The 19,192-nt window shown below is 38.4% G+C and overlaps 1 protein-coding gene and 1 long non-coding RNA gene across 2 annotated transcripts in view; both read right to left on the bottom strand.

Annotated features, from left to right (window-relative positions):
* neil3 (nei-like DNA glycosylase 3) overlaps positions 1-11,095 on the bottom strand; it is a 12,460-nt gene extending 1,365 nt beyond the window's left edge. The window contains exons 1-8 of the mRNA XM_085415970.1: positions 10,906-11,095; positions 10,645-10,754; positions 8,963-9,097; positions 8,347-8,560; positions 7,385-7,459; positions 6,909-7,075; positions 1,319-1,479; positions 1-79 (exon numbers count right to left, since the gene is read on the bottom strand). The exon at positions 1-79 is cut by the window's left edge and continues 336 nt beyond it. Of these exons, the coding sequence (XP_085272096.1) occupies positions 1-79; positions 1,319-1,479; positions 6,909-7,075; positions 7,385-7,459; positions 8,347-8,560; positions 8,963-9,097; positions 10,645-10,754; positions 10,906-11,010 (1,046 nt within the window). The 5' untranslated portion in view covers positions 11,011-11,095. The remainder of the gene's footprint in view (positions 80-1,318; positions 1,480-6,908; positions 7,076-7,384; positions 7,460-8,346; positions 8,561-8,962; positions 9,098-10,644; positions 10,755-10,905) is intronic.
* The window catches only part of LOC146676873 (uncharacterized), a 313,285-nt gene that overhangs the window by 16,169 nt on the left and 277,924 nt on the right, over positions 1-19,192 (bottom strand). The gene's annotated exons all lie outside the window — the stretch shown is intronic.

The raw sequence follows: 19,192 nt of genomic DNA on the forward strand, positions 1-19,192 counted from the left end.
TTCTTGAAGGCAGTGCAGGGGTATTTAATCAAATCAGCAGTGAAGGGTGATGCTTCAACGCTAATGTCATCTGTGTGGACTGGGGAGATGGAGCCACAGAGAGAAACTCAATTCATGTTCAGCAGCTGCAGCTCATTCTGATGCACCGACTGCACCCATAAAATGCAGGTTGTTGTTAGTTTTAAGTGGTTAGCTTGCCGTATCATTTATCAGTGGGCAGTATATTGCCGTGCTGTGTAGTCAAATGAAATGTCACACAATATGTGGTGCTGAAAATGCCCTCATGCAAAATGAACCACCGTATCAAAAGCTTTAAAAATGTTTTCAGTAATGGACTATGGAGCCTGACATAACAGTCATTAACAAGGAACTGTGAATAAATATCACTCTCCAGTCCCTCAAAAGCTACCATTAAAGTGGCCATGAGCAAAGCCCTTAACCCCCAACTGATTCAGAGGATATGCACAGGGGTCCGTTGCAAATGTATAACTGTACATATGCAAATCAGGGTATTACTGAAAGAGCGAGTGTGCTCAGTCAGCTTTCCATGGAGAAATAAGTGTCTGTTATTCATTTAAATCAACCTCAAAATGTCACCACTATTCTCACTTACTCACACGCATCTTTTAAACAGTCCAGATGGACGCTGACATATGTGACGTAGCCTTTAAACCTTGTTAAAACTCAGATGATTATATTGGACTTAAGGATTCAAATCCCACTCCCATCCTCCCAAAATGGGAAATATTTTACTATCTAATACCACTGGACTAAAGGGGTTTGTTCTGGTAATGATTAACATAAAAAGACTCGGTAGTCTTAATTCAAATAAAATATTACAAAAAAGGAAAACAATTTAAGGGTACACAGTGAAGCCATCATAGCAACGTGTCCATGTCCTTGAAGCTCAGCACAACCTCGGGTTAACAGCTATTCAGTTGTTCAATCAGCTATTAATTAAGAAAACTGGACTGTATACAAAATACAAACTAACCCTTAAACCCTTCAACTGTAGCTTTATGCAGCAACAGTGACACTACAAGGACATTTCTTGCAGACACTAAATGGCCAACTGACAGACATGCTCATTATCCGTACTGCAACATACAAACACACACAGAGAAGCTGCGTCGCCTCGCTGCAGTGTCACTCTGCCATTTTCCATCTTTTTCTGAAAAGTGCTTAAGCATCGCTGTCTAACTGTACAAGATATCATTCAGCTAAACAGCAAAACTATAGCTACTGTTTTATCTCTTGTTAGCAAAGACATTTTATTCGCTCCAATTGAGTGACTATGAAGACAGAACATTTCACTTACCCTTGGGTCTTGGAGTGAGGCAGGCATCACACGCTGTTGCTGCTGGCTGGTTGATGAGTGTGCAGAGCTGACAGGCCCAGTCCTCTTCCTCTTTCTTAGCCACATTATCACTGGTTCTGTTGCAGGCCCAACCAATCAGGCTGTTTCGGACTGGAAGCTTACTAAATAAACAAAGCAGGGCAACGGTGATGATTATAATGTACTTCTGCTGCTGCGAATTTTATTGTGCAAAAATGTGGCGTTTCCACAGACATACATTTACTACATTACTAAATGTGAGTCACATTTGTATTATTAATGTTACTGTTCCACATGTTGAGAATAATTGGAATTATTAGCTCTCTAAAGTGGTTAAAAATTAAAAGTAAATATATTGTGTTGTATATAGTTTAGAATAGGGGTGGGATAGATGCAGCATAGCATTGCCATATATTGTATAACTGAAAAAAAACATTAACACTGGACACACTTAGTTTGACAAAGCTACCTCCTAATTCAGAGCAAAATAATGGACCAGTCGCACCAATAAAAACAGGAAAATAACCTCCTTGTATCTACAAAAAAATGTAAAAAAACAAAAACAAACCTGTCACAGTCTGACTTGGACTGACTGCAATCACTCTTAGACAGATTGGTGAAGATATTACTGTTTAAGCTATTATTCAGTTAAAAACAGCAGGGTTGTTGAATGCAAATGTAATGGTTAAATGTAAATTTCTGTTAAATGGGAATTTCTTTTATGTAGACAGCAACAGTTGCTTGATGTTTAATTTTCAATGATTTGTCCTTGTTAATTGCTATATTATCAGAAATACGTAAATGCCAAGTTAACCCCAAAACAGATACTGACAGTTTAACTTTGGGGACACAATTAGCAGTTAAAAAATTCATTGCAACATTCATTATATTCCAAAATGTTAAGAATAGCAATTATACTGTATCAGCATTGTGATAATATCCTACTGTTCTGTTAGTTTCTATTTTATAGTCTATATACGTTGTGCTTGTGGTGGTGGTCAGAGGGCCCGGTGGCGCCTGTGTCCGGCAGCCTCGCCTTTGTCAGTGCGCCCCAGGGCAACTGTGGCTACAATGTAGCTTGCTATCGCCAGTGTGTGAATGTGTGTGTGAATGGGTGGATGACTGAATGTAGTGTAAAGCGCTTTGGGGTCCTATGGACTAGAAAAGCGCTATACAAATGCAGGCCATTTACCATTTACCATTTGCTTATGACATTTATTAGATCACCACCCAGTGTAAGATTTATGCTACAGCTACTTTAAATTAGCAGTATTGGTAATCCCCCCCTTTTTTTAATGCTTCTGTAATGGTTAGGCCATGTATGTGCAACATTTTTAATGAAAAGAAATTTTTATTTCAAATAAAAAAATTTTATTATCCATGAATTGTCAAATTTACTGTTTTACTAAAAAGTGGGGGAAAATTATTATAGTTTAGATTACAATTATTTAATTGCATCCCTGAACAGAAAAAATAGTTTTAATGGTTGAATGTTATTCTTGATTAATTTCTGACTTCTCAGAGATTTTGACATGATCGATTTCTTAAATGTGGGTTATTATGAAGGGTTTATTAATACATTTGTTAAGCACTGTACATTATGAAGTTAAATGTGAAATGAGTATGAAGATGAGTTCTTCATGAGTTTCAGAAAGGTTTTAGACTGGGTAGCTCATTTAATTTAATAAAGAAAAGATTTTTGGATCAAATGATAGCCATTATGTGTTATCACAATGGCTCATGGGGGAACGTTTTTTTTAGTTTGTTTTTTTAAAGCAGAAAGTCACCTTCAGTCATTATAAGATTTAAGGTGGAATTCAGAATCAGCCCATTTTGTTTCCTTATTGTCCTGTATCCTGGAGACTCTAGCATCTTTTGTTTAATGACATAATGAACATTATTGAGACAATAACAATCTAAAATGGTTGCTTGAAAGAGCGATTTCAATTAGCTTCTTATTTAAGAAATAATGGGAGGTCAAAAGAGACCCCTGTATCAGTCATGAGTGGGAGATAATGATGTTAATGATGATGATAATGATATACTTATGTACCTAGTTTCCTGGTTTTTGTTTGACTTTTTTGAAAAGGTTCTTGGATAAATATGTGACAGTCTTTTTTTCCCCTTTAACTTTGTGAGATGGAAATGACTAACACTTGATATGAAGGTGCATTATGATTTCATGTATAATTGGCCATAAAATGCCAGCGTAGCTATATTATACTTTCAAAAGTAAGTGTCACTTTATTTAGATATATGTAACTTTTCAGCAGTAAAATAATTCCTAAATTATCATATTTTTTGGGATTGTCTGCACAAATAAACACGATTCTGATCAATTCTGTTCAGAAATGTAGTCACCCAATTACAACAGCAGTTGTAATATATTAAGATATAAACCATGTAGACACCTATGAAACTTTTACCTAGGCAAATAATTACAGTTCAAGCAGAGGAGAAAACAGGCAAGAATGAAATGTGTTTTATATAATTGCTCCAAGCGTACATGATAGTGCTCTGACATGAAGCTAGACTATGTTTGACAAGAGGGTAAATCTGCAGCGCCAACAGTCATGGAGGAGCAAAGTAGCGGCGGCTTTCAGGAAACTTCTCACAGATTGCTTCATCAGCTGTGTAATGCGTTGTAAGGGCTTTAGACTCTAACCCCTCGCAAAGCTTTGCTCAAACACAGCCCAGGAGGTGTTGAGCCTGTGCCCTGTCTGGCAAACACAGCCTTATATGCGCATTAATTTCCCTCATAACACTTCCCACTCCCTGCCAAGCCCATCTGCCTGCAAAGATGGCCTCTCTAAATTTGAACATATTATCTAAAGAGCTTTGGAACTTTATGAAAAGACTGAAAAATGACACCTAGCTTTACTATGTTGGTTTCTTTACTGCCCATATATGTTTAATAAGTTAGTGTGTTAGCATTTTAAATACAAAAGGTACATATTTTGTAACAGAAGAGGAATTGTCGCTTTATTCTATCACTGGAATATTTCCACTCATAGTTCTTAGACTCCCAAGTTCCAAACCTTTTTCATCCGATGCACCACCAAAAACCTATCCAACGGACTCAAGTATCCCATTCATCAAAACCACCTGTAGTCGAATGTGTTTAAACAGCCATTTATCTGTGAACTTTTTATGTAGTTCAGTATATTTCACTGTTTGCTTATTATTCCATTCATTAGTCCAGCGCTTTTTGTTGTAAATCTATTCAGCGGCTATTTAGTGTTTAGTGGCCACACCATGTTTTTCGATCGTTATTCCAAAAGGCGATGAGGATGCTCTTTCGAAAGACAGATAGTCCTACATTTTCAAACATAATATAACCAACATTTATACAAAAGATTTTTATTGATTTCTTTTTCCCAGTATGTCCTAAAATTAGGTTTTCCCAGAGAATTCTATAAGACTAGAAGTCTTTTTGCAGGAGTGGGCAAGAAAAACTGGGACTGTTGTGGTGAGCCTCACAGAACAGAGAATAGAATTAAGTTCATCTTATATGTAAGTAAAGATGATGGAAATGTGCAGCTTAATGAAGGTAGTATGCTGTGCAGAGCTGTAGTAACTACAGAGGGATAAAGTTGACAGGCCATTCTACAAAGATATGAAAATAAGTTGTTCAAGCTAGGTTAGTAAAAGGTGATAATCAATGAGCAGCAGTAAGGCTTCATGCTAAGAAAGACAACAACAGGTGTAATGTTTGCTTTGAGAGTGTTGATGCCATTGAAGTGAAGAGAAGGTCAGAGTTGCACGATGTCTTTGTGGAATTAAAGCATTCCATAGGGTGTCAAGAGAGGGACTGTGGTAGTGCAGGGAGGTAGTCGGGAGTAGCAGATAAGCATCTGAGGGTGGTGACAAACATGTATGAGGGCAGATAGACAGTTGTGTGGTGTGCCGTGGGAGTGACAGATGGGCTTAAGGTGGGGGTGGGAATACATCAGGGATCATCTCCAAGTCCCTTCTTGTTTGTAATAGTGATGGAAAGGTTGACATATGAGGCTAGGCAGGAGTCTCTGTGGACTATGATGTTCGTAGATGACATTGTGATCTGTAGCGAGAGTAAAAAGCAGGTGGAAAAGAACCTGCAGAGGTGGAGGTATGCTCTAGAGAGAAGAGAAATGAATGTCATTTGAAGCAAGACAGGATGCATGTGTAATGAGATGAAATTGTGAAGGTGAATGAGTTTAAATATATGAGGTCAACCGTGCAAAACAATGGAGGTGAAGAAGAGAGTGCAGGTGGATGCAGATGAGTTTTAGTGGCAAATCAGTGATGTGTAACAGAATTTAAAAAGCTATGCTTTGCTATTATGTCTGATTTGGAGAGAGGTGGTAACAAAAACACATCCCAATGAAGATCTTCACTGGGGATGACCAGACTGGACAGTAGGGCTGTTTGATATAACGATATATATCGGATGACGATATAAAAACGTCTATCGTTTCATTTTACACTATCGTTTGTTTCGTGGTGTCGCAAAATAAACTGTTTACAGCAATATTTTTTCATCATTTTGATGGTCACTGAAGTGGCTATATTAATTTCTTAAAGTTCTCTCTTTCTCTTATATTTTATATAACCACACTACGAACGGACAAGCACCTGTTTTTATGCGTTGTCGTTAGCAACAACAACGGTAACAGCATCGCGTGTCTGCTTGTTTATGTTCCACATAAACCTTTCACAATAAAGCTCAAGATCCTGTTGAGACTTTCCAAAATAAACTGAATCACGTGAAAGAGCAGATTATTTACGGATGAGAATTAACAAAGAGCCGCCAGGTGCTAAAAAATAAACCTTAGACTCAAACGTTAGAACAGGCTTTTCCCCGCAGCACGCCGTGTAATAAATACTCACAAAGAAAACGGCGGCTGTTACAACTTATGTCTAAAAATGTATCGTTTCATGCATCTGTTAAAACACTCGACTCCAGCTACATGACGCCCAGCTGGAAACACTTCCCGCAAGACGAGCTGCCCGAGATTCACAGAATTTACAGAAAATGTTACATTTTTGTGATTTATATCGTTATCGGACGATAGAATTCATATATCGGGATATGAGATTTTGGTCATATCGCACAGCCCGACTGGACAGGTTTAGAAAAAGCTCAGGTTGAGTGTACTGGTGACCAAACCAGAAAGGCAAGGCTGAGATGGTTTGAACATGTGTAAAGGAGGGACAGTGAAAATATTTGTTAAAGGATATTGAATATGGAGCTGCCAGACAGGATGGAAACAGGAAGACAACTTATAAGATTCAGGGATGTAGTGAAGGAAGACATAAAGAGGTTTGGGGTGACAGAGGAGGATGCTAGGGACAGGGTAAGATGGAGGCAGATAATCCACTGTGGTGATCCCTTGTGTAAATGGGTACTAATCCCTGTATGGATATCACTGATAAGAAGGATGCACTGCATTGTTGAGAAAAAACAAGGTACATTTTTAATCTCCATCTTAGTTAAAACATAATTGGTGGCGGATATTTTTACAGCCTTCAAAGGAGCAGCCTGTAGAAGAATAATACCTGCTCAGTCATAAAGGTCTACAAGGGTTTGTACCTTATGTTCACTCTGCTGGGATCTCCTTCTTGACAATGCTCGCAGAAGTAAGTCATCCTTCCGTTATCTCCAAGCCGACAGACTGTGATGACATGAAAACACTGGCCGCACTGGGAACGCTTGTAGACTTTGTAATGTTTGTAGAGGGGAGAGCCAGATTTGCGACACTGACAGAGATGAGGAGGGCACACAAGAAGAAATAAAAGTATGAGGATAAAGAAAACAGAAAAAGATTACCCTTCCTCACTTCTCTGTTATGTATAGAAAGCAATATTTGTTTTTTCTGTTCTCTAGGTAGTGGGGCTTTGGCTTTTGCTCTCCTTTCCTGGCAAAACAGGATTTTTAGTTAATCTATTCTCGCAAGTGACTCTAAATGAGGTAGCAGCTAAATACCCAATTTAAATGTGCGCAGATCAACATAAACCCATACAGATCCCATTCAGATCCAAAAGACCAACTTGTGATTTATGCCTAACCTTGTAAAACAGAAGAGTAAAATCACGAGTCATTTTCACCAAATGGTGAATCTGTTCATCTGTCAGCTGCTGAACCTAAAAATGACAGAGCACATTTAGTTACAGTTCACAAAAAGGAGACAAAACCTTATTTGTGTAGCCTTTCATTTTAAAACAGAGACAAATAGCACTTCACAATCAAAATCAATACTACAAGCACATAAACAATAAAGCACCAGATGGGAATGAGAAAGACTGTTTTAAATTGATGTAATGGGAAAAATAGCCAGCCACCAAGAAGCTGTCTCTGGCTCAGACAGTGTATAAAAACAGTACTTGTTGATCTTTCAGGACTCCTAGGGGCTTGGTAATAGAGGAGAAGCTCATAAAGATTCAGTGGTCCCAGAAGAAGAAGGGGCCAAAAGTCCTAGATTAATGTTTTGCTTCAGTGTGCTATATTCTCATATCCTATCTAAAACTTTCTAAGGAGGGCAAAAATTCATTTCAGATTGGAGCCCCTAGTAATGTTTGAGTAATAGAAGTATTCATCCTATGAAGTTCTTTTACCTGCAATAAATAGGCCACTCAAAAATTACACCTTTCTTGTATAGTTTGCCTACCAAAAAAATATTCCCAAAGAGCCATGTGACGTATTGAATCCTTCACAGTTCATGTGATATCATTTCCAGATCAGGATTAGAAAATATTTTATTCATGTTTTAGGATAAATATATGCTATAAATCATCGAGAAAAGCCGGCTCGGGTTGCAATAAGGACCATGTACATTCATGAAAGTAAAAAATATTTCCATTTTCAAAAGGCACAGAGGGAAAGGCATATCTGTGCTGCAATGTGCTTGTTTGTCTTTTCCCTATTTTACCCACCTCATTGCAATACATCACTCAATAATACAAGGGCTTAAACTTTTTCTGTGAGAGTTTTGTATTCCTCTGCTGAACACAATCTATCATCTTTTCCATACCTTCACGGCTGGGTGGAGGCCAGAGTCAAACAGGGCTTCGTTTTTAATGATGTTGCCGACTCCCGGCATGACGGCTTGGTCAAGGAGAACGTCGCAAAGCATCCTGCTACTCTGGCTCCTCACTGCTTCCTCTGAGTGGGAGAAGCTGAACTTGGAGGAGCATACATCCAGACTCTCCATGGCCCTAACCCTCTGCTCACAGTCTTCTGTTAACCTGCAAATACACAGTTGTAGTAATGGAAAAAGGCAGAAAATATATAGCGACAGTTATTGGAAGTGTGCCACGGGGTCAACTGGCGCTCTCAAGGTTACACTTTTCAAAATTGTTTCTTTCATATATTCTGTAAGGTGTGTTTGTTATGGGATGGAGTAACATAGGTGAAACCTTCACACAGAACAAAAAAAAATGTGGGTCTGACTGCTGAGCATTACAACAGGACCTTACAGACAATGGTCGGGACAAATGCTGAGCCAAAAAGGCTGCGTTTTTCATGCAACAACGGCCACTGTCTTCAGACACAGCCTAATGTAGGACATACTCACTCAATGAGACTCATAGCCCAAGGTGAACTCCTGTCACCTCAATCTATCTAGGCTGGGCTGGTGTCCCTGTTACCTTATTTCCACTGTGCTGTCAAAGAAGCACACGGTGTCGTCAGTAAGGTGTATTTCCAGCACAGGAGTGGAGTCCTTCCTATCCCTCCTCTCAGCAGGGTTTATACGCATTGATCCATTCATACCAAAGTGAACTCTAGAGGATGAAAGCAAGGAAGACAAAGAAAAAAAAAAGGCAAACTTCATTTAAAGACAGCATGTCTCGATTCATTTTACACTCGACACTCGATCACAGGATCATGGTCTTGTGGATGGAAACTCTACCCTTGGAAACTTATCGTGCAAGGTGTCATTGCCTTGCACAACAAAGCTCACTAGTTCATTTACATAGATATGAATCTATCTGTCCAATGATGATTATTCAAAATAACATTTTCATTTAAAAAAAATAATATGAGCACAGTTAGGGTGGCATTATATGAATGAATATGTTCCTGTAGATGCAGTAATATCTGTTGTAGTTGCTATCTCTCCAAATTACACTACTGCAACCACTGTCGTTTTTTGCATTGGTCTGATTGAAAATCTGGATGTTTTTCTATTCTATTCTATTCTATTCACTAAATAACCAAAAACCACTTGGTTCTAGTTTTTTTTGATTAAATAAATAAATACATACAAACATACTTAACAAAATTATCCATATTGACTATTTCTCCTTATCACCATTATTGGCAAAAGGTAAAAACACAACTGAAGATTTGAACACTGTGCTGTGTACAAACACAAAACACATAAACCAACCAATAACTGGCTTTAATACAAGGGAACAAATAGCTTAGCTTTTACTGCCACAAAAAAAAATACATTTTTGTAGTACTTATAAAAGCTGTAAGTTAACCCGAGCCTCCTACGAACTGATTAGAATTGTAGACTTTATGACTGCTCTTTTTAGAAACTCAGATAGGAAAAGATGGACATAGCTTCTGGGTTTGAAAAAAATGAAACCATTGCTGGAGTGCCTTAAACCTGCACTTGTTTTTTGTTTTTTTTAATAGCCACCTGGGGGTGGCTCTGGTAGTTGCAAAAATAACTCCAGTCCTATTGACATCTAGAATATGACCACTGTAAACACTTTCCTGCTTAGTTCACAGGCTCAGTCGCTCTGTTTGGATCATATTAAATTAAAACAAACAAATAAATAAATAAATAATAAGCCTACTTTGTAACTTTTGGTCACACTATGTGTATTTTGGCTAACGATTTATGATTGACAAGTTGTTAGCCAGTGAACGTGGGGTTTCACAATCAGACCCGCCCCACTCACGCATCATATTGGGTTTCAAAACACCAAGATCGTGACAGCACAAACACTCATCTTGATACGATCTTCAGAAACCTTAGGTGACAGCACAGTAGCTATGTCCATCTTTTAAACTGTTTATGAGAGTAGTGCATGATCATATAAATAGATTCATATTGCAAATTATACATATTTTGCTTACAGTGGGATGACTCAAATATTGAATCAAAGAGCAGAAAGCTAATCGGCTTATTCAGAAAAATGTGCTTCACTTTGAAAAGAAAATCCCAGATGTCACAGTTTTCAAAAACACTGAATGCAGCATTCATTGGTGACATCCCTCCAGACTCCGGTGCACATACAGTCGGTTGATAATGACAGAAAATGTCTAGACATTTATACAAACAGAAAGCAAAAGAAAAGAAAAGTTGTTCGCTTACCTTAAAGCACGTAGACCAAAGTACATGAAGAGCTCCTTTCCCAGGGTTTCCACTCCGCTGTACTGACAACCATAAAAACAGGGGAAGGCGTTTGTCTCGGAGCTGTTTTTCTGTACAGGGATATAAGCCAGTTAGCAGAAAAAAAGCACAGACGAAGGCTGTCTTTGATCTTCTTTAATAACAGCTAGGTGGCTAGCCTACACGCCAAATTTACTACATAACTTGTTCCACCGTGACATACAGTCTCACAAGGTTACTTACGGCTGATGTTGTCAGACTGCCTCTGATCGCTTTTACTTTCTGTCCTTTCTGGACTTTTAAGCGGATTTTCTCTCCGTTTAATGTGCATCCCGGCCCTTCAACCATTTTCTATTTCAAGATATAAAGTCAAACTGTGCGTCAACAGTCCAAAAGTTTTGTTGTCGTGATCGTTCCCCGCCACAACATTCAATTTTGCGCATGTGCGGCACGGCTTGTACCCGGAACTTGATGCATTAAAGGTACATTAACCTATTTTTCATAGCAGTGTCCTTCTTTATGAAAACAACATGTACATAGACATGAATATATATTAGGGGATTATGTAAGTATGTATTTGCTTTATAATTAATTCCTTCCCACTCTATCGTCATCCCTTGAAGAGGTTTGTTATTTTTTTCCTTTTAGTGAATAAATTCTTAATATGCTCTTCCTCCCAGCCCTGCGATGTCTATGCATATATTAAAGGGCGTGAATAAGAATAGAAACAAATAAATAAACCAAACATGAGTAGATAAAGTAAAGAAACACTCTGTGGAGTAGCTGTGCATTCATTGGTACCCAGAAATATATGCAGTAAGCAGGCTTATTAAAATCAGAAACAGCTAAAACGTTAACGAGATGCATGCACATCAGTGTATCAATAATTACCATCCAAATTTATCTGTATATGGCTCTTCTAAATAATAATTATGGCTACCTTTGGTACTTTTTAGGTACTTTTTAAAATTCTTATTATATAACTTGTGGACTATCAGTTATACAGCTTCTGCACCTGTTCCCTACCTTATAATATTTCAAATACTTCGCATAAACGGTAATAACATACTGATTCTTTTTTCTAAAAATGAATAAATGAATATATAAATATAAAAACATTGCTATTGTAAACAAGAAATTGTGGTGAAACTGCAGAAGAGATTAGGAGATTTTTAAAGTCTCATATTCTCCTATGGGACAATTTCAAACGTAATAAATCGTCGTGCATAAATTAAAAAAGGACACGGAACACAAACAGTAACGTGTTTCTGGCAGTGCACTATATGTATTGCACATTCATAGAAAGAGCGATTTCTTTTATTTTTCACTTGAGGGCGGCAGCGTACCGTTGTTGCGCCTGCACAAACACAAGGACATGTTTCTGGGCTGCAGGCTTTAATTTAACATTTACTGAGATACGCTAAAAGATACTAATTGTTCAGCTGAATTTAATTGATCCAGAGAAATTTTCATTGTTTGAATTTTCATTCAGCCTGTTTGTTGTAAAGTTGAATAATAATAAAAAATCTGTTGCAAATAGGAGAAAAAGAATACTATATTATAATTTGACAAATTTTGCATTAAATTGCTTGTCTCCTTGCACATGCATGATGCTGTACTCTCTGCCCAGGTTAAATCTCACTGCCATTTGTGGGTTAAGTGGCTTACCTGCAGCTTTACTCTGTTCATCGAAGGTGTCTGATCTGGCTGAATTTCAACAACAATTTCCAATATTGTCAAACGATTTTCTGCATGGCTTGCTTTCATAATTGCACCAACTTGTTTGCGCGGCAGTTTTACCACCCAGAAACCCTTCTGTGGGCCCAGATAAAAATAGATAGACTCCACACTCTCCAGCCAAGTGTACAGACATGCCGTCCTTTAAAAAAAGCAGCACTCAGCAATAATGTGTATTAAAATCTGTAGCTGTTCTTGCACATTGGCTCCAAGGGATGCAGAGTATGTGAAGCTCTCAGCCTCTTATCCTCTCTCTTTCCTCAGGATCTATAAAAGCAACATGTATCTGCAGAGATTTGTGCTCCCACAGAGTGAAATATATTAAAGATTACAGAGCAACAAGTTAATATTATCTTTTTTACCGAGTTATTGTCCAGATTTAGATTTTTTATTACATTATATAAAAATTTATGTTGAAAGTTAAAGCTGATAGTACTGGTTTGGGCCCTTCTACCTTTGGAACTGGGCTGCAGGTTTGTTGGCTCACATCACTGAATCTTTTGATGAATATTCCGGTGAATCCCAAAGATGCTCTGCTGGATAGAGATCTGGTGACTGTAGAGGCCATTTGATCACAGTGAACTCAATGTCGTGTTCAAGAAACCAGAAACTGGTGTATTATCTGCTGGAAAAGGAGTTATGAGAAAATGGATACACTGTGATCATAAAGGGATGGACATGGTTAACAACAATACTCAGGTGGGCTGTGGCGTTTCAGTGATGCCCATTTCATAATAAGGAGATCAAAGTGTGGTAAGAAAATATCAACCAGACAGTTAAACCACTTCTTCAGCCTGAACTATTAAAGATAACAGAATGAATCCACTCCATCAAGTTGTTTAGACCGAACTATGACCCTACCATCTAAATTTTGGTGACCCTTTACGAATTCTATCCCTACTTTCCTGAGATTAGCTAACAGGTTTGGCACCTGGTTCGTTCTTCTGCTGCATTAGACCATCAGCTTCATGTTTGAGTTGCTGTTGCCTTCCTATCAGCTTGAGGCAGTTTGGCCATTCTCACCTGATCTCTGGCATAAATGAGGTGTTTATGCCCAGAAAGATGTAGCTCGCTGGATATTTTGCCTTCCTTTCAGACTTGGTAGAGACGGTTGTGTGGGAAAATCATAGTAGATCAGCAGTTTGTGAAATACTCACATTTTGAATGTGGCCAGTCAGCTTGGCCACTTATATCTCCCTTTTTCCCCCTTTCTGATGCTGGGTTTGAACTTCAACAAATCATCTCCATGAACAGACACCATCTTGTTTTGTAACTGTAATTTTACACCTTTAAAGTAATACTGTTTTTCCATCTCTAGTGACATAACTTAAATAATTTACTGCTAATTTATATTGCCATCCAATATAAATTAGCAGTTCCACATCGAAAGGAGCCAGCTGAGGTGGTTCGGGCATCTGACAAGGATGCCCCCTGGGTGCCTCCTGGGTGAGGTGTTCCAGGCATGTCCCACCGGGAGGAGGCCCCGGGGCAGACCCAGGACACGCTGGAGAGATTATATCTCTCGGCTGGCCTGGGAACGCCTTGGTATTCCCCCGGACAAGCTGGAGGAGGTGGCTGGGGAGAGGGAGGTCTGGGCCTCTTTGCTTAGGCTGCTGCCCCCGCGACCCGGCCCCGGACAAAGCGGATGAAGATGGATGGATGGATGGATGGATGGATTATATTGCCATCCAAGTCAGACAGTAAATAATTGTATTATTTTTCACTCACTGCCTTTAACTACATCATAAAAAGACAAACAAACAAAAACAAAACAGTTATCATAGTTATCATATTATCTGCAACCGACATATATTTGAAAGGCATCTACACTGTCTGTTATACTTCCAGTTGTCACCAATGCACGAATACTGAATTGTCCTTTTACATTTATATTGTTCTCTTTCCCTTTGTGCCGTTTCTTTTGCCTAACTGTCTGTCAAAGCGATGACCTTTGAAACATGTCAAGGCAATTACATTTTTCTTTTTTTTCTTTCATGACATCAAGTGAGTAACATCTGCTCTGACTACAATGAGAAAAAGAAAAACAACAAGAAAATAAACAAACACTGTAGCCCCTTAGTACAGCAACATACATCAACAGAAGTACAATATTCCAGGACCTAGATGATAACGGGAGCATGGCCACAAATCTGATTACCACCGTTGCAAAAATGTCAAGGTGTGCCAAGATAAATGCGTCAGGCTCTGAACCAAAGGAGAGCTTCACAAAACTTTGCGTTATGTGTGTGCAACACAGGTGTGTATTTGAACAAGTGTGCACATATGTGCACATTTTTGTGTGTCCTTGCATGTGTGCTGATGGATGAGTACAGAATTCCACACCTGGTACTTTGGGCCAGCTCTCTTATGTTATATCTTTATACTAATATAGAGAGACACATCATTTAACTTATTTTGTCACATTTTATATCATTAGTTCTCTACAATGTCTGTCACAAATGTACATCACCGTAAACATGAAGTGATATGCCAGCACATCATTTTATAGGCTCCACAGGATCACTTAACTGAGGTCCAACAAATAATTGCTTGTATGTGCAAACAGAAACAGTGCTCTTGAGTTACTTTCCCATTTAACTTAATTTTTAGGTAAAATATTGAAGTGCTCTCAGAAAATCTGATTTTGGAATAATTCCACATAGCCTGGAGATGAAGACCACATGATATTTCTTGTCCAGAAACTATAACTCTGATGTCTTTTGTTTGTTTTAGAGGATTACTTGTATGCACAGGTGTAAGATGAAATCAGTGCAACCATGACATGCTTGCTCAGCATTCCAAACTTCATTAAACCAGTATAATGCTCCTAATGGAAGAAGCAAATTATATTGTGGCATGCAAAAATCATCTCATACCCTTAATAGTCTCTTCTTAATGGCCTTAATGAGTCTCCTGATTTTTAAACAAAATTTGTGGATTGTGTTTACTGTGCAGCTGCTCTTCTCTTTATAATGTGCTCATAATGTGTATGTGTGTGCCATTTTATGTGTCAGTCTGTGCACACGTTTTTTACTTTCTCATAGATTTGCTTGAATATATATTTCCTATGTCTGCTTGCATTCATAAGCTGTTTGTGCATATACCTGGGATTTATTAAGGATGTTGAAACAAATATCAACCTACCTGCTTGTGTTTCTAGATGGCAACAAGGTCTAAGCTGAAACAAGTTTCACTTCATAAAAGTAGAATCCAGAACCCATTTAACTAGTGAAAAATGAATGATAAAGTTTTATAAAAATGACCTGTCTACTGAGCTGCAGTCCAACGTGTTCAACATGTTAAATAAACTATGTACTTACAGGTGTGCACTGAAGAAATACTTACTTTATTTTGAGCTTTTGACATTTTAAAGACTGTTTACTTAAAGAAAATAAATATTATTTCAAAGTGCAAATCTGCCATCTAGTTAATACAGCCTCACTGAAAAACATCTGTTTCTGTTTGAAAGATAAAGTTTGGTCCATAAGTTGTTTGGACAAAGACATGTGTTTTTTCTGTAGTGGTGTGAAGTGCAGATTGAAGTGCAGATTCTCAGCTTTAATTCAAAGGATTTATTTTGCCATGTATAGCCATTTTATATATAAACGGTAGTAACCAGACCGAAAAGAAGCGCACATTTCGGTGCTTTATTTCGGTGCTTTTTTCCCCTGAGCTGTGATACACTTCTAGCCAATCATTTTACGTTTCCCAGGATAGTAGGCGGGGCCAGGTACGTACGTTCAGTTAGAGCAGAGCTACCGATTAAAAATGTCCAAGGCGAAGCGGTCAAAAGTCTGGCTGTACTTCACAGTAAAAGATGCAAACTCAGCAGCAACAAGTGCTTTAAGCTGATACTGTGATACTGTCAAAGGAGGTAACACCTCGAATCCGATGAAACACCTGGCGACGCATAGCGTTTTTTTTAAAAGCCGAGAAATGCGCCGTATTTGATAGCTTGCTACGAGACCTCACACTGTGCACGTTGGGTGGGTTGCCAGTTATCGGACCGGAGCAACATCCCCCAAAAACCCGAAGAATAGAGTCCTGGCCCCTAGCCCTGCCAGTGTAGCAGAAATGATGAGGATGATGATGCAGCAGCAGCCGTTCTTCTCTGCGTGAGTAGCTTAATGTTGTCCGTGTGTAATTTACGTTGAGTAGGCTAACCACGTTATTACATTAATGCATGTAAGGTGAACTAGCAAACATCATCATAGCTACATGCGGCTGTCCTCTTGTTTGATGGCAGATACTCCCTTCACCCTGGACAAAAAGGCTAAAATGACCAAAGAAAAAGTGGGAAACAGTTAAACATGAGAGGTTTTTGGACAAAGTTTGTGTTTTTTTTCCATTGTTTAAGCACTGCTTCCAGCCAAGAGTGATACCATATATGCCCCATAGCTGCAGAAAAGGCTAACATTGTTATCTTTTTACAAAAACAAAACAAAACAGCTGAACATGAGAGGTTTTTGGACAAAGTTTGTGTTTTTTTTCCATTGTTTAAGCACTGCTTCCAGCCAAGAGTGATACCATATATGCCCCATAGCTGCAGAAAAGGCTAACATTGTTATCTTTTTACAAAAAAAAAAAACAAAACAGCTGAACATGAGAGGTTTTTGGACAAAGTTTGTGTTCTCCATTCTTTAAGCACCGGTTTGAGCACCGTTTAAGCACCGGCACAGTTTCAAAAGTACCGATTTGGCACCGGTATCGGATAAAACCTAAACGATACCCATCCCTACACCTGTGCACCTCAGAATTTGTCCTGTTGCAGTCACAACCTCAATAAACTGGCAGCCATACGTGCCCATGCTACAATATTGTCTCCACCTTGACAGATAATATGGTATGCTTTGAGGTGTTTCTCTCCTTGTCAATGCTTTTCTCTTTGGCAACCGCTCTCTCTGACAGATTCATTTTTTCAGCTGAACGATGGCCTCCCTCACTTGCACTGACATCTCTGTGGGCTTCGTTTTAGATTTACATTGAAAAGCTACAAGGCCCAAACCTGCTTCATTTGTCAAGAAATAAGAAGGAAATAGGTCTCACCTGAACATGAAATTACATTTCCAGTCAATTTCCCAATTAATGATGAAATTCTAAAAATAGGGACCACGTCTAAAAATTGATTGCTAAACAGCCAATACAAATCTTTTGTAAAACCCCTTGGATTAAAGCCGAAATCCAATCACATCTTGATTGATTTAAAATCGACTGAGGTGGTGTACAACTAAATGGTGAAAAACTACAAAAACGGTGTCTTTGTCCAACAAGTTATGGACCTACCTGTAGCTACAGAGAAGTATGTGTATGTATTATGTCAGAGTAAAGAATGGAGAAAATAGGCTCTTAAGACTCAGTGGTGTTTATATTTTTTCTTTAAAAAGTTTCATTGTATGAAACTGCATGTGAAGCAAAAATGACAGTTGTTTCTTTGGCGGAGAGAAGCTTAACTGCAGATGGAGATGGGTTGCTATGCAACTGTACTTGCAGCACCAGGGTCACATTTCAGTGTCTGTCTCCTCCTGCCTGGCAGGAACCGAGGACTGCTAATAATGCTATTTTGAAAGCGTCTGACTTGAAATCATCCAAATTTGAATTTATAGCAATATGCTGTGGTAACAATGTTTTTTTTTTTCATATATTATACAGGAAATATTGCTTCTTCTGTTTTAGATCACCTTTGTCACTTCTCAGTAATGCATTATCACAGTGTATAATGCAGTGTATGTGCATCTAATATGGACAATCTGAGATTTAAAGGATAATTAAATGCTGTTACCAGATAAAGTATATAATAGAATCAATCATAGAATGTGATGGAAACTACAAAAAAATCATGACATTCTGTTATTATTAAAAATCGTTTTACAAAGTGCCGAAATATTTTCTTCTATTTTTATTTGTCAAATACGTATATATAGGCCATACTCCTTAATCTATATAGTGCATTAATGTAATAATTTATTCAATGTGTCATCGTTCCCGAAATATTTTTACTGTTGTTCTGTCTCTTTTTACTGGCAAAGGTTTTTTTTTTTTTTTTAAATTAAAGTGGCATACACTAAGAAGGGAAAAATCTGCTGTGACTCTCCACCAGTTCTCTTTAAACACATCCACACACATATGTTCCCCTGATGCCTTTGGAACAAAGTCCTTTTTGTTTGGTGCTCACAACTGGAACCATCCTGGATAGCTGCCTTTCATTCATGACAAATATTAATCTTCTCTCTGCATTAAAAAAAATGTCTCAAACTTAGTCTTAGATTTATTGTGTTTGTTCAATATCAAGCAAATGAACTTGAGAGGCAAGAAATAACCTGTCTAGTTTTAATGTGTGCCATGCAGCATTGACTTTGCTGTGAATGTCTTGATAGTATAAATTCATGTAAAATTATTTTTAACATAAAAGGGATGTATTTTGGAGTGAGATGCTTCCTACAGAACCCAAAAACTGCAACCTAGTATTTCATTCACACATGCCATCTTTCAGTGTTGGAGACCTACTGGGTGATAGAGAGGTCTGCTGAGAAAGCAGGCCAAGCCTGTGAAGTCATGCACTGAGCCAGCTATGGACTGGGATTGGACTAAAAAAAAGGGGGGTCCGACAACATCAGGAAAAAGAAAACCTGTTATCCGGCAAAAAACAACAACCCCCCCCCCCCCCCCCCCCCCCCAAAAAACAAAAAAAAACAAAAAACAAAAAACCCAAAACAAAAAACAAACCCAGCACGGAAACACTCAGGAAAAAGTAAAGTGGTGACTAAATCAGCAGCTAGAGACACCCTGATGTGAT

The sequence above is a fragment of the Rhamphochromis longiceps genome, linkage group LG2 (assembly GCF_057381845.1).
Source record: "Rhamphochromis longiceps isolate RC_006_pf linkage group LG2, R_longiceps_female_GT1.1, whole genome shotgun sequence".
In the NCBI taxonomy this organism is placed as follows: domain Eukaryota; kingdom Metazoa; phylum Chordata; class Actinopteri; order Cichliformes; family Cichlidae; genus Rhamphochromis; species Rhamphochromis longiceps.